Genomic DNA, 13,404 nt, shown 5'->3' with positions numbered 1-13,404 from the left:
AAGCCGTCCGGGGCCGCGCTGCAGCGCTGCCCGCAGCCGGGGGCGATTGGCCCCGCAGCCGGGGCGATTGGCCCCACACCCCCCAGACAAAGCCCACGGCCCTCGACCTTCCCGGTCCGCGCTGCGCCCAGCTCGACCCCTGCAGCGGGGCCGATCGCAGCGCGCCAGGGCCGCCCGCCAACTCCCACCGGGGCTTCGCCCTGCCCCGCGGGGCTACCGCCCGCTGTCCCCGCCCGGGGGGCTAAGGGTGGCCTCGGGCTCGGCGGCGCCGGGCCGCAGCCAGGCCCGTCCCGGCCTGTGGGCCGCCGTGGCGCTGCGCCAGGCGCGGCGTCGGGTCGACCCCCGCCCGGCGCGGACCTGGGCCGGGGCTGGGGCCGGGGCGAGCCCGCAGCCGGGGCGGGCCCCGGCGGGCCGGAGGCGGAGCCGGGCGGCGGGAGGAGGCCGCGCCTCGGGGGCGGTGTTGCAGTCCGAGGAGGCGGCTCCGGAGCCATCGCGCCTGCCCGGCCGGCGGCGGAGCTCGGCTACGGGGGAGGGGGGTGGGGGGGCGACTCGGCGGCGGTCTGCGGGCCGGGCGGGCCCCATGGGCGGGTGTGTGGGCTCCCACCACGACTCCTCGGGCAGCCTCAACGAGAACTCGGACGGCACCGGAGGTGAGCGCCGGGCCCGGGGCTGGGCGGGGGGAGGCGGGCGGGCCGCCCCTGGCACCGCGCGGGGACCCCGGGGCGGGCGCTGCGGACCGGGGCCTGCGGCGGGGCTGAGCCCGGGGCCGGGCAGCGGAGGCGCGCTGCCCTCGCCGGCCCCGGGGCGCCGCGTTCGGCTTCCCCTCCCGCGCCCGGGCCGCAACTTTCCCGGGGCGGCGGGGGTGTGCGGGGAGCGTGCTGGGCACCCCCGGCCGGCTTACAGCCCCCGGGAGCTCGGCGGGGGGCCCGGCGGGCGCGGCTGGGCGCTCCCCCGGCGGGCAGAGCCCCCCGCCCCACGGACGCGGCCCCGGCGAGGCTGGGGGCTCCGCGGCGCGGCCCCTCCGCCGGCCCGGCGTGGCCCGGGGACAGGCGGCTGGTGAAATAAAGAGGGGCTGGGGAAAGGGCCTGCCTGGGGCTCCCAAACTTTGTTTTCCTTGGGCTCAGCTCCTTGTGGTGTGCGGAAAATAATTCTTCAGATAACTTAGATCCTGGCACTGCTGCAGGTTTGGGTTTTTTTTTCTTTTTATTCTCTCCAAGAAAGATGGATGCTTTCCTCCAGCCTAAATCACCCGTGCTAAATAGTCAGTTTCCAGCGACTTCAGATGCTGGAGCAGCGTGTTCTCACTCGTGTGCAATTGCACACCTACTTAGCGAGCATAGCTTATGTGGAAACACTGCTGTGGTGTAAGCGGCCTTTACACTTACATTTTTCTCTACCTGAATGGCTGAACGATTGCTTTTTCAACGTTCTTAGGTTTGTGGACCCCTGATGTTCTCCAGCTGAGCTGTATATGCTTTATAGTCATTTCAAGTCAGCCTACCAACAGGACACTTGACTTATAAGTAGTCCTCGCACATGCAGGGTCCACAGATTTCAGGCTGAAAATTGCTGACCTAGGTCTACGTTTTCCCCTGTGCCTTATGGAATATTATTTATCAGTCTGGTTTTATTTGAATGCCCCAGCTGATGGGTATTCAGTCATATCAGTGACTTTGCTGTCATTCCATAATGTAAAAAAATGCAGCTCTTACAATTACATCTGAAGCAGCCACCTGCTGATTAATGCCACATACACAGTTCATAGAAATACCAGAAAGTCCAGCTGCTGAGAACTGTGTAGGATTTAATCACATCATTGTCATTAAAAAGAATTTTATAGCTTTGTCTTTTGCTCTTCCCCCCTCTTAAAAAAAGGGGAGGAAGAAGTGAGTTATCTAAAAAATGCAACTGTACTAAGTAGACTGACCAACCAGAAGAAAATGCAGGAGTGTCAGTGCAGAAAGGACCAGAGCGTACTAAAAGTCAAATAATGGCAGGAATCATCACATACTGAAAAAATCTTCACCCAAAAATAGCATTAAAAGCTACACTGACGTTTGTTCTGAGACCTGCTTCAGTAGCTAGGTGTTATGAGGTGAGATCATGTCACAGAAATAGCCTCAGTTTAATTTCCTCGCTCTTATCTTGCCTGTGGTGTCGAATGAATGAGATAGGAGGGAAAAAATTATCAAGAGTTTGGCTGATATTGTAAAATAGTCTTTATTACATGCCCAGTCGCAGCGCACGAGGTGAGCAGTCTCCATCCAAGTTGTCTATGGATTGCTGTCCTGGATGGACTAACTGGGAGCACGTTTCTGCTTGGGGTTTACACTGCATCACACACTGCTGCTTTGGGGTTAAATAACCTATTGTGCTTGGTGCATTAGAACAGCAGCTGGGTTTCTCAAGATGTAAGAGATGCAAAATGCATGTCAGCTGGCTCGTGTTGATTCATGCTCTAAGGATAATGTTCCTTAAGGTTGTCTCGCTGAAGTGAGAAGTGATGAAATTTCAGTTGAATTATGGGCTTCTTAGGACTGTCTTAAACAATCAGCGACAGTGTGCAATAGCCTGTTTTGTAACATTACGTATCTGTTCCTGCCTCTCAACAAGAAAAAAAAAAAAAAAGGGGTGTAGGTTGAGCTGAAAGAACCTCAGAATATCTTTTATAAATCTAACTCCTGAGATGTCAAAGTCCAGCCTGCACTAATTCTTAGGTTTACAAATTCTGCAAACGTGCCCATGCCAAGTATGAAATCTGACTTGATCTCTCGAGGGAGCTTATGTCTTGAGGCATCAGCAAGCGAACCAGCTGAAGCCCAAGTGAACACGATTTGGAGACGCGACCTGTGCAGAAAGGCGACTTATTCCTGTTTGCCATGTAAGGCTCATTTCCTCCAGCTCCTGGGCTGTGACCTGGTCTGGTGTATTCGCTTTCAGATCGCTGTCAATGAGGAGGGCCAGGTCATTTATAAATCTCAGGAAGGTACTTTGGAACAGAAATGTCTCAGTTCTAACCAGAGCATTGCCGGTGATGGGTTTACCTGGGGGGAGGCTTTGTCTTTTCCCCAGATGGAAAAGTTTCTTGGAGAATTACGAGTGGTCGTGAGATTGATTAGACAGTAATAGCAGCGCTTGATGCTGCGTAGAAGTGGGAGCTGGATCTCAAGTCTCATTCGTACCAGTCTCAATCTATCACAGTGCTGTGGGGAGCGGGCGAAATCATGCTCGATTGTGTCGCTGCAGTTGAGATGACGATTTGTTACATCCCTGTATTCTCCTCGGTCCTTTTGTCGGTCACTGGCACTTCCCGGTACTTCTCTGCTGGTCGGCAAAGCTGACGGCGTGCCCTGACCGCGTGCGCTTCCTTTGTCTTTTACTATTGGTTTTTCTCAAGGTCAAGACGCTTGTGTGTATCCCGAGAGCCGTTTCATGTACTCAGATGTGTCTCTGTGTGTTCATTTGAGTTAATAAAAAATGCCAGCTCTCCTACATGTGTACCAGCTTATTGCACGTTTCTGTTCGCATTGACCGAAGCAGGAGTCTGTTCCTTAACAAGAATTAAACAGATGCTGCTCTGCCCATCCTGCTGGAAATGAAATGGTCTTTGCAGATTGGTACCAGCTGTTTCATTATCATGGCTCTTTTTAGCAAGTTTTCATTGTAACAGAATATTGTTTGTTGTATTTGGGAAAAAGTTCCTGTCTCGACACTTGGTGCGTTGTAGTCCAGCAGAGCTGTATTCTGGTGGGTGGGTGTCCTGGATAGTGAGATGGATTTATTGGTGACTCATTAACGGAGATAACAAAGAATCAAAGATAATCGTTGGTGGTTTATAGACACAGGGTTTCACCCCATCCCTTTAACTCAGCTGGCTCCCATCTAGATATTCCAAGCTTTCAAGGGCTGAGCACCACATCTGTTCTTGCTGTGCCTTGTCAAAGGTGACTGAGTTTCTGCAGGACAGTGAGACTGGGGGAGAAATAGCTGTTTTCTGGCCACTTACAGGTTATGTGACTTCTTCAATTGTGTGTTCAGAAGAGCACTGAGTTTGGAGTTAACTGCTGGAAAACTCTGCACTTGTGTCTGTAAGTTAGGCTTAATAGCTTATCGGGTGTGTTCGGTTTAGCACAAACAGCAGAACTTGCATTGCCAAGTTGCTGTCCCCACAGGCAAGTCCTTTTTGGAGGGCTCTTAAATTTCTTTTCTTTCTTTGGAGGGGAGCAGTGGGAAGGAAAAGGAGAAACACGAACGCATTCATTTTCTTCTGGCAAACTCTTAATGCTATTAGAAGTTACATATTACTTTGTCTTACTTGGTATACCGAATTCAGCGAGACAGTTATTTGTGTGGAATAACGAAAGGGCAGGAAATCCAGTGTCTAGAAGTATGGGCATGACAAGTCATTACAGATTAAGCCTTTTGGCTGCAGCTGTCTGATTGCTGCTCTACTCTCCTTGACATGATATTCGCCTGCCTGCTGGAGTTCTTATCGCTGCTCTTTGTTATAGAAGACGGTGATTGTTTGAAATTTGTCTTCTTTACTGCTGCCCTTATCACCCAGCAGTGATAATAGGGACAAGTGGAAATAGGGCTGCACGTTTGACTGACACTAGAATAGGAGATTATTAAAAATATAAATTCCTCCTGCAGTATTTGATGCAGTGCTAGAGCGTCATTAACTTCTAGAAAGCCAAATATTGTGCTCGACCTCTGCTTTTAGTAATTGGACAAGTTTCTTAAATATTTTCTTTAGAGTGCTGTGCAGTGCTGCATATCACATGTCTAATTTGAAGTTACAATAACTGCTTTCATGGTGTTTCTATGGAAGACTGACCAAGGGAATTTGCATATTAAGTAGTCAGATTTGTTGCTCACAATTGGACTAATACAGTAGGGCTATGCACAGCTTGCACGGGGAGGGGGTTAAACAAGCATCTCATGACTGAGCAGTTAATAGCACTTGGTGCCTACCGCTTGTATCGGAGCATACAAAGGATCTCCCACGTCCAGATTGCATTTTGCAGTGTGCTAGAGCTGTTGGTTGCAAGCTGTGATGGTGCGTGCCTGCACACAGCACCTTTCTGGGGTTTCATTGCCTTTTGGAGGAGGTAACTCTAGACTTCAGGTAGTTCCTGCTGTTCTGTAATGCAACCCTGAAGTACGGTGCTGGATATGTTTTTGCAAAAGTAATATTAAATCAGAGCTGGCACTAGCTGTTAGGCCTTAACTGTGGCTTTTTTTTTTAAAAAAAAGATGGAGTAATAAGCAAAGCTTACCATGGCTATTACAACTTGCTTTAAATATCTCATGATTTCCACAAGAGTACGTGTGGTTTTTATCAGAGCTTTGTAATAAGAGTAGCCTTTAATGACTCGGTTTCCTGAGGGCTGGGCACCCACAGCCTCCTTGAGATTATCAGCATCTCCGTGTGGATCTTGTGCTGAGGACGCCTGGTAATTCAGTCCCAAGTATTTTTCTGCTGGAATATCACTTTGATGGTATGACACTTTTCATTTGTAAACTAGTAGACTTTGTTTTGTTTTTCAGGTGATAACAAGTAACTCTTAGGAAATGAAATAAGGTGTTATTTTTACTGTTAATAAGGGCTGAAGAACACAGCTGTTTGATTTCCTTTTTGGCGTTGTTCCTCCATGTAATTGTTTGTTTGGTTTCTAGATGATTTGTTTTAATTTCTCTATTTGGGATTTCAGTGTTGAAAGCAACAACATCCGCCTTCACTGAATATTAAATATAATAAATTGAACATTCATTGTGCTGTGGAGATTTTTGATAAATGGAAAATATTATTAGTTGCCTGTTTGAATAAACTCTGAAAAGCAGCGATCCACTCTTATTGCAGCAGGTAATATGATAGCTATTATTTTTCATGTGAATGTTGAATAATATAATTCATGAGTCACAAATTATGGTACAGTTGAAGCCAGAAATAAAGATTTGCCTTATAGTTAAGTCTTGCCAATTCCTGCAAGTCTTCTTGCAGGTACAAAGAAGGATCAAGTTGGCCACAGCTGGTCCGGTTACCCAGCTCGTGAAAACAAGAAAGAAAATAAATATCTGAAAAACTTCTGACCAGGTGACAGTGTTTGAGAAAAGAATACAACTGCTCCTTTGCTGTTTTATAAGCAAAAAAGGACTGTGATACTTACAGGGTTTGATTATAAAAAGTGCTTTCACCCTGTGTTGTAGACAAACACTGTGTATAAGTGTCAGTTACGTTTTAGGCAGTTATTTCCAGTTTGCTACCTCTGCTTCACTGCCTTAAAATTCAGACTGTTTTGATGAAAATATGTCAGGGTTTTTTCCTCTTAGTCCTTAATCTTTTTAAGTTTTTAATTTTTTTTCAAATTGCTTCTGCCTGCTACAGGAAAGTACGCTGTACTGGCCAGTAGCTGCTTCATCATCCTCCCAATTCCTTCTCACCAGATTCAAAATGACTTTTTGAGCATGGCTGGTGCAGTATGTCCATCTTCTCTGGCCGAGAGGCCAGATCCCAGTGCGTCTGCGGCCGTGCAGGATAGCTTTCCCAAGTACTGCTCTGAAAGCAAGTGTGGGAAGGGCTTGGTTTTCCTCCCGATGGGGTGTTCCCTGAGAAGGGGTGCAGCTGGATGTGCGGCCATGAGATTCCCCTCCCAGAGCTGGTGACATCCCTGTCTGGGGAAGGGAAGAGCATTTCTGTGGGGGAGTTCTGCCACCCAGCAGCCAGGATGAAGCAGGGAAATCTGCATGTGGTGTCTCATGGGTGCGTAGCACCTAAGCAGCAGCTTAAAGGCAGAAGTCACTGGTTCACCTTCATCTTTCCTACATGGAGGTGCTTTGGGTGAAGTTTGTAGAGATTTGTGGGGTTTATTTTTCTTCCAGCTGGAAGCTCTGTAGAACTCATCTTTCTTTTGCAAAAGTCACATTATGAAATGGAGCTTTTCTAAATCTTGCTAATTCTGGTTTTAAACACTGCTCCATTTAGACAGCTGTAGTCATCATAACTGTAGTGAAATAGAGAAAGCAGGTGGATGAGGTGGTTTGCTGGGATGTCTTGGCAGTTTGGGATGCTGAATTTCAGCACGCTGAAAGGCGCTGACCTTGGGCAGATGCCAGGGCGAGGAGAGTGTTGCATGTGTACGGTGGGCTTTCAGAGGCATCTGCTTGCTTTGTGTACTGAAAACCTACGGGCTCTGTTTGCTCACACTGATGCTAAGCCCTTGGCATTTGTATTGCGACTTGGCAGGGCTGGTGAATCCACGTGTCGGGAGAAAGCACGTGGGGCACATCGGATCCACTTGCTGGGAAGCGCCTGTGCCACGGCTGCTGGTCCCACTGGTGGGAGGCTGGTGCCTGGCATCGCTCGGCATGGGAGCGGGCGAGAGCAATGGGGCTCAGTTACCTGAAATCAGAGGGAAAGGCTATGAAGTGACCTGTTCTGTGAAGCAGGTGGAGTACAAGGAATTAAAAAAAAAAAAAGCTGAAGTCAGTAACCTGGTTTCTGGCTGTTGAATGAAACACTACTTGCACTCTGAGATTTTCAGTTACAGCTTAATCTACTGCCTATATGTTGTTTGGCTGCAATCTAAGATTTGAAGAAAGATAAATATTCAACTACTTGGGAAGCAAAAGAAGTGCAGGTTTTATTTTGTTTTGGTTTTTTTTTTTTTAAAGAAATAAAATACCTTTTCCCTCACATTGCGATTGTGTTTCCAGTGAGAAAAGTGCAGAATCTAATTCAATGTTTCATACTGAGTTACCAGCGGAAGAGTGATGCATCCAAAAGCAACATGAGTGCTCGCTGCACTGCTTGTACCATCGATGGAAAACACCTATAGCGTAGTATGGAACTGGATATTTTACTGTCTTGAGCTGTATGCAGTAAAATATGCAGGATGCTGATGTGGTTCATTTGAGGTTCAGCTGGAACCTGAATTTTGCATTTGCTGCCTTTTGCTGACCCTGGGCCGATCTCACAGCTATTAGCCAGGTAGGAGATTTCTCTCCTGGCACACTCAGGTTAGGTTTGTGCAAATGAGAGATGGACAAAAGATGGGGCAGTGCAAACTGCATAAAGCATTTTTGTTCTGTTTCCCACCTTTGAAGTAAGTTAAAAACTATGTCTTAAAAGCTGAATGGGGCTGGAGTTTCTTAGGCTACCTTAAATATTTAAAATGACATAAGTAGCCTGTCATCCTGAGGCTTCATGGCACTGAGAGACGCAGGGGCACTGCAGGTTCTGCAGGTAATAAGTGCACAAGCAATTAATACATGCTATCAATTTGCAGGAGCTGTTCTACATCCAGTTGACCTATTAGGGCCTAGTGGAAAGCATTTGAAAATTGTACTTCATAAAGTAGAAATACTGGTGAGAATGGGGATCCTAGCTGCTGTGCTTGCGTATTAGATCACTTTAACAGCTCGTCCCATCATCCTTTTCTCAATGTCCTTTTCTCTTCCCATCTCCCCCCCTTCTTAGCGAACAAGATTTAAAAGGAAAAATTCAAAGCCCTACTTGAAAGCCGTTTGTGGGAGGAGATGGGCACAGTGCTGAAGACATGATTCTTCACTTTTGTAGAAACTCAAATGTGCTGAAGGATTTTGTGTATATATATATATGTATATAATATAAAAAGACATCCTTGTGCTGAAGATTACATAGAAGGGAGGGAGTTTGGGGAGTTTCTGATGTGTCATGTGGTTTTCTCACGTTCTCAAACATGAAAGAAAAGGCACTTTACAAATGGTGATGAAGAGTGCTTCGGTAGTTCTCAGCAAGAACAGGTGCTGCCCAGCATAAAATGAGATTATAAACATAGTTCATAACAGCTTACAGTTTATAATAATTTATAATAAATGTAGCAACTATAAATAATTCTCTTAGTTCAGACAACATATTCTGTAGGAAGGCATTTTTCACCTTTTCCCAGCAGAGATGCGTGCTCTTTGAGAGCACTCGCAGGGCCTGAGATGGCATCGGGGGCAGAGTACAGTAGCTTGGCATTGGAAGCTTTTGTTACCTTTGTATTTTTAAAGTTTAGTCGTGCAGCTCAATTCCTTCTCTCACGCTGTGATCAAGGGCATTCTGGATTCATGAGAAGGATCTCTCGTGGCATTTACTTTGTCACTTTACTTTTCTGCCACAGAACTAACATCTCCTGTGATTTCTTGTCTGTGTGGGTAAATACGTCTTTTTGTAGAAGAGTACCTTCAAAATAGCAGATAGTACCTGCAGCTGGCAAATGCCATTTTCTCCTGCCAATTTTTTTTTGGCAACGTGCTGCTGCTTGAGTGCCTGAGCCTACTGTAGAGCATCAGCAATCATAGGATAACTGCTGGCTGGTGAAAAGGAAATGGTTTAAGTAAAAATTGCTAATTCGCACGCTTCGTATGTACTGCACCAAGTATTTCTTGGCAAAGGTACAGGGAAATGTTGCATATGTCATATATGCTGGACTTAATGCCTTCAGAATGTTTTCAGATGCATTTGCTTCATCTCTGGTGCAAGTAAAAGCTCTGTACATCAAAATGATGTCTTTAATGCGGGATGCTTAGCTTTCAGTTGGGCTCTCACCCGACGAATGCTTCTGAACCTCTCTTGCGTGAGTAATTGCATTGCATATATGTACCCCATGGGGGACAAGGAGGACGTGCCCTATGTGCAGGGCCATGCTGGAAGTGGGGAGGGGACATTCAATGTCTCTGAACATGGAAGCAGTTTTTGGATGCTTTTTTTGGTGCAGGACCATACTGCAGGTAAAAGTCCCGGTTCTACCGATCACAGGCTCTGGTTGCTCCAGGCTTCTTAACACACGGACTGAAGCGAGGGTGAGAAGACACAGGCAATAAGCAGTTTGAAAGTGTTGATGGGAAGCAAAGCATAGCATACATGTTAAATAATTTGGAAACCATAAACGTTACCTGAAGGTTGGACTAAAAATTTCACTAACTCTTGCTGGATGGATTCGCAAGGAGGCTATATTTGGTGGCAGCAGTAGTTAAACATACGTTCAGAAGAAGATTAGCACTCCAGTCCTTCACACCTCTAAGCAGCAGCATCCTTCGCTGTTCCCGGATTTGGTCTGCAAGCCTGTTTGGGACGTGGTGCGAATGCCCCGCTCGCTGAGGGCGAGCGAATCTCTTCCTTTGCCTGTGCATTACATACATCCAAGTGCATGTAATGAGCAAACCTGCTGAACGGGTGGTAAATCACAGGTCCTGGCTGAGGGTTAGCACTTTGAGGGGTGAAGAACGGGAAAGCTATCAAATGTCTATTTAAACTTCTTCTTTTTAGAGTTGGGACTCACTTGTGAATTGCATGTTGATGACTTGGCTGAGTAAAATACATAACAGACTGATTTTTTTGTAAAATTTTTTTTGCTCTGTGCCTACAGAAGGACATTAAAAGAACATGGGTTGCTATAAATACAAGCAACTATCGCATAAAAATATGCTCTGTAAAGTGCTTATCAATATCAGATATTATTCTAAGACAGGTTTAAATGCTCTTTTAAGATAAATTCTCTTACTCATTTGTATGTTGCTTTTTCACGTCTGTAGATCTCCATTGTATCTTTATCCAAATCTAAAACTAGTACTGGTGCCAGAACAGCTTGAATTGCAACAGAAAACCACATGAGTATTGAAATCACATTGCTTGATTAAAGTCACATGCTTTAAATCAGTCACGTATTGTATAGCCTCATGCTGATGTTACTTAATGCAATGTCCCATCATTGCCTTAACGCAGCCAAGACAAGCGCATTCGTTGTACGTAACCAGGACACTCCAGCTGCTGCACTGATATTACAGCACAAAAATAGCTCAAAAAATACTACAGGCTTGTTTTTTGGCTTTAATTGAAACTTATTCAAAATGGAACAAGAGGGAATACACAATTTTAGTCTCTCCTCTGGGAGAAAAAAGGAGCAGCAGCATTGTCAGAACAAGTGAGCATGGATATTGTGGGTTGGTATTGCAAGGCAAGGTGTAAATAATCTTCTAGTTCTTGAACTCTGGCACATGATAGAGATTTTCTAAACCAGTGTGCTTTCTCTGAAAATGAGAAAAAACAATCCAGCATACAAAAGATTATTTTCCTGTAAACCTCTAAAGACAGTTTAGCTGTGTTTGGGGTATCTTTTTTTCTTCTAAATGGCATGAAGCCTTAGAAGACACACCAGGTGCTTCTCAACTGTGACGGAGCTGCCTGGGCAACCACTGCCTTGAAGAGATCATGACGTAAATAATGTCATGTGTCCAGATACAGGCTTCCAAAAGCTTTTCTACCTTTTGTTTCTGATGGAGAAACACTACCAAAATATGCTTTTTAGAGTTAAAGGAAAACTCCAGCATTCTGTGACCTTGTGTGTCTCATCGATTCTGTCCTGCTGGTCTCTACTTAAAATCACGTTTCTTTGGAGGGGATGCGCTTACAGCTGGAATTGTGCTGTTCCTGAATACAAGTCATAGTCTGGGTCTCTGTTGGGCTAGCTCATGAATACTGAATAAATTGAACCAAAGGAACAATACTGGCCCCAGAGAGTTTACAGTCTGATCACTGGCCTGTACAGGTTTGGTGCAAGCATCTTCTGCGTTTTCTGAACTGTCCTTATCCTTTTTTTTTTTTTGGTCAAATAAGCTTGACCAGAAGGGAATTCTTGACTCCCAACCCTACCATCTTGCTGCTGTTTTTATCTTGCTTATTTAGCAGTAATTAATGCTCCAAGGTACCCACGTTTTATGAGGTACCGCCTCACTTCTGTGTTGATTGGCTTTGTAGTCCTTCACCCACCAAAGTCCAGTAAGGTGTTAGTAGAGGCGAATCTCAAGACGTGAATGTGCTTTGTCTCCCTGGGAAGTTTCACGCCCTTTCTGGCAGAATGACTGCTCTGTTGTGCACCTAATTCTCCTAAATACTATTCTTCTAGTAATTAGGTTTAAGATGAGGAGGAGAAGTCATGGCTTGTCATTAAATTATCACTCTAGCTTTTTAGACAGCTTGAAAAGTGAAATACTCCGCTGGTTTTTGGAGAGTCAGTGCCCAGCAGTGGGGAAAACATGGCAACCCCATTTGCAAAAAGAGGAATTTGGGTTCCTTGTTTGTCTTTGACATAGCGGGTGTCACTTAGTGCTGCCGGGGGAGATTTCTAAGTGTTTTTGACACAAGTCGGCTATGTGGAGACTGCTTACCAAACAAACTGGGAGTAGAAATTTGGAGGTGCATTAGTTAGTGAACCCCAATTGAAATGCCCCCTTTGTACCCATCCGAGTGATGGGGTCTGGCTAACCACCTCACCTTGGAGTACTGATTATGCATGCAGAATGGGTGGGCTCTTTAACAATCCCCATTCCCAGCCTTCATCCATCCCAGGACGTGATCAGTCATGATCAGTTCCCAGGGAGCAACTTTTTCTCAAGAGTTTATAAGTAAACATATTTAAAGCAGTGCTTACCACAGCTTCCTCAAGATACCACTTTGGAAAATAAAAAAGTATTTCTTTTGCATTCTATATAACTGTTCACCTATGGAATTCACTTTTTTTCTGGCTTTATCCATCCCAAAGAAGATAGGTGTTTTATCTCAGGAATGCAAGTGCCATTTTTTTACTCCAATTATGTTCTTTCTGATGATTATATTCAGGGAAAATGGTATGCTGCAGGACTATGAAAGAAATGACATTAGCATTTTATCTTATTGTGGTGGGAAACTTATTACCAAGAGTTAATAATTGGCATTGAGCTCCACATTAGTTAGGAAAATATTATAGATACTTGGGGGTGGGGGAAGAAGCATTTCAGTTCCTGCCAGTGTCCTACCTTGTTAATGTCTCTTGGCAGGCTACATCCAGGGAGGTGCTGAGCGCTGCTATCTGACCATCAACCCCATTAATAAAATAGTTTTAAGTAATGACAATTCGCTTAAACCAAGGTTGTGCAAAGTCCGGGATGGCAGTGCTGGCAAAGGCTTCTATATTTCCGAGTTCGGTGCTGTGTCAAAACAGAATATTCTGTCCTAGAAATTCTACCAACTGATCTAATCTTGTCTTAAAACTCTTTCCAGGTTTGCCTGCTAAAGTATGCTGTCGCTATTTGATTGCTCTGCCTGCCAAATTTCCAAGCTGAATTCATTTTCCATTGATAAAGTGCACTTGTAGCTGCTCAGTGCAGTCACCCTTCCTTCTTTCATGTCTCGTTTCATTATTATAAATTAATAGGAGGATTTTTTCCAGCTGAAGGAACTCTCGCCATGCAATTCAGATTTAGGTATCTGCACCATTTCTTTTCTTGTTCTTATTTTGAAACTTTACAACTTTCACTTGTTTATGTTGGAGGTAAATAAATAAGGAAATCTTTTTCTCACAATCCAAATATTTTTCTATCAAGATATTTCAGTGCAGATTA

General features: G+C 45.5%; 1 protein-coding gene across 2 annotated transcripts in view; it reads left to right on the top strand.

Moving 5' to 3' along the window:
* Positions 1–574: 574 nt before the first annotated feature.
* Positions 575–13,404, top strand: part of UBTD2 (ubiquitin domain containing 2) — a 55,219-nt gene continuing 42,389 nt past the window's right edge. The window contains exon 1 of one of the 2 annotated variants that reach the window (XM_068409450.1): positions 575–650. In XM_068409450.1, coding sequence (XP_068265551.1) covers positions 581–650 — 70 coding nt within the window. In that variant the 5' untranslated portion in view covers positions 575–580. The remainder of the gene's footprint in view (positions 651–13,404) is intronic. The other variant, XM_068409451.1, reaches the window with a different exon arrangement.

This window comes from Nyctibius grandis, chromosome 10, assembly GCF_013368605.1.
Source record: "Nyctibius grandis isolate bNycGra1 chromosome 10, bNycGra1.pri, whole genome shotgun sequence".
Lineage (NCBI taxonomy): Eukaryota > Metazoa > Chordata > Aves > Nyctibiiformes > Nyctibiidae > Nyctibius > Nyctibius grandis.
This window is presented reverse-complemented; position numbering and strand designations above follow the sequence as displayed.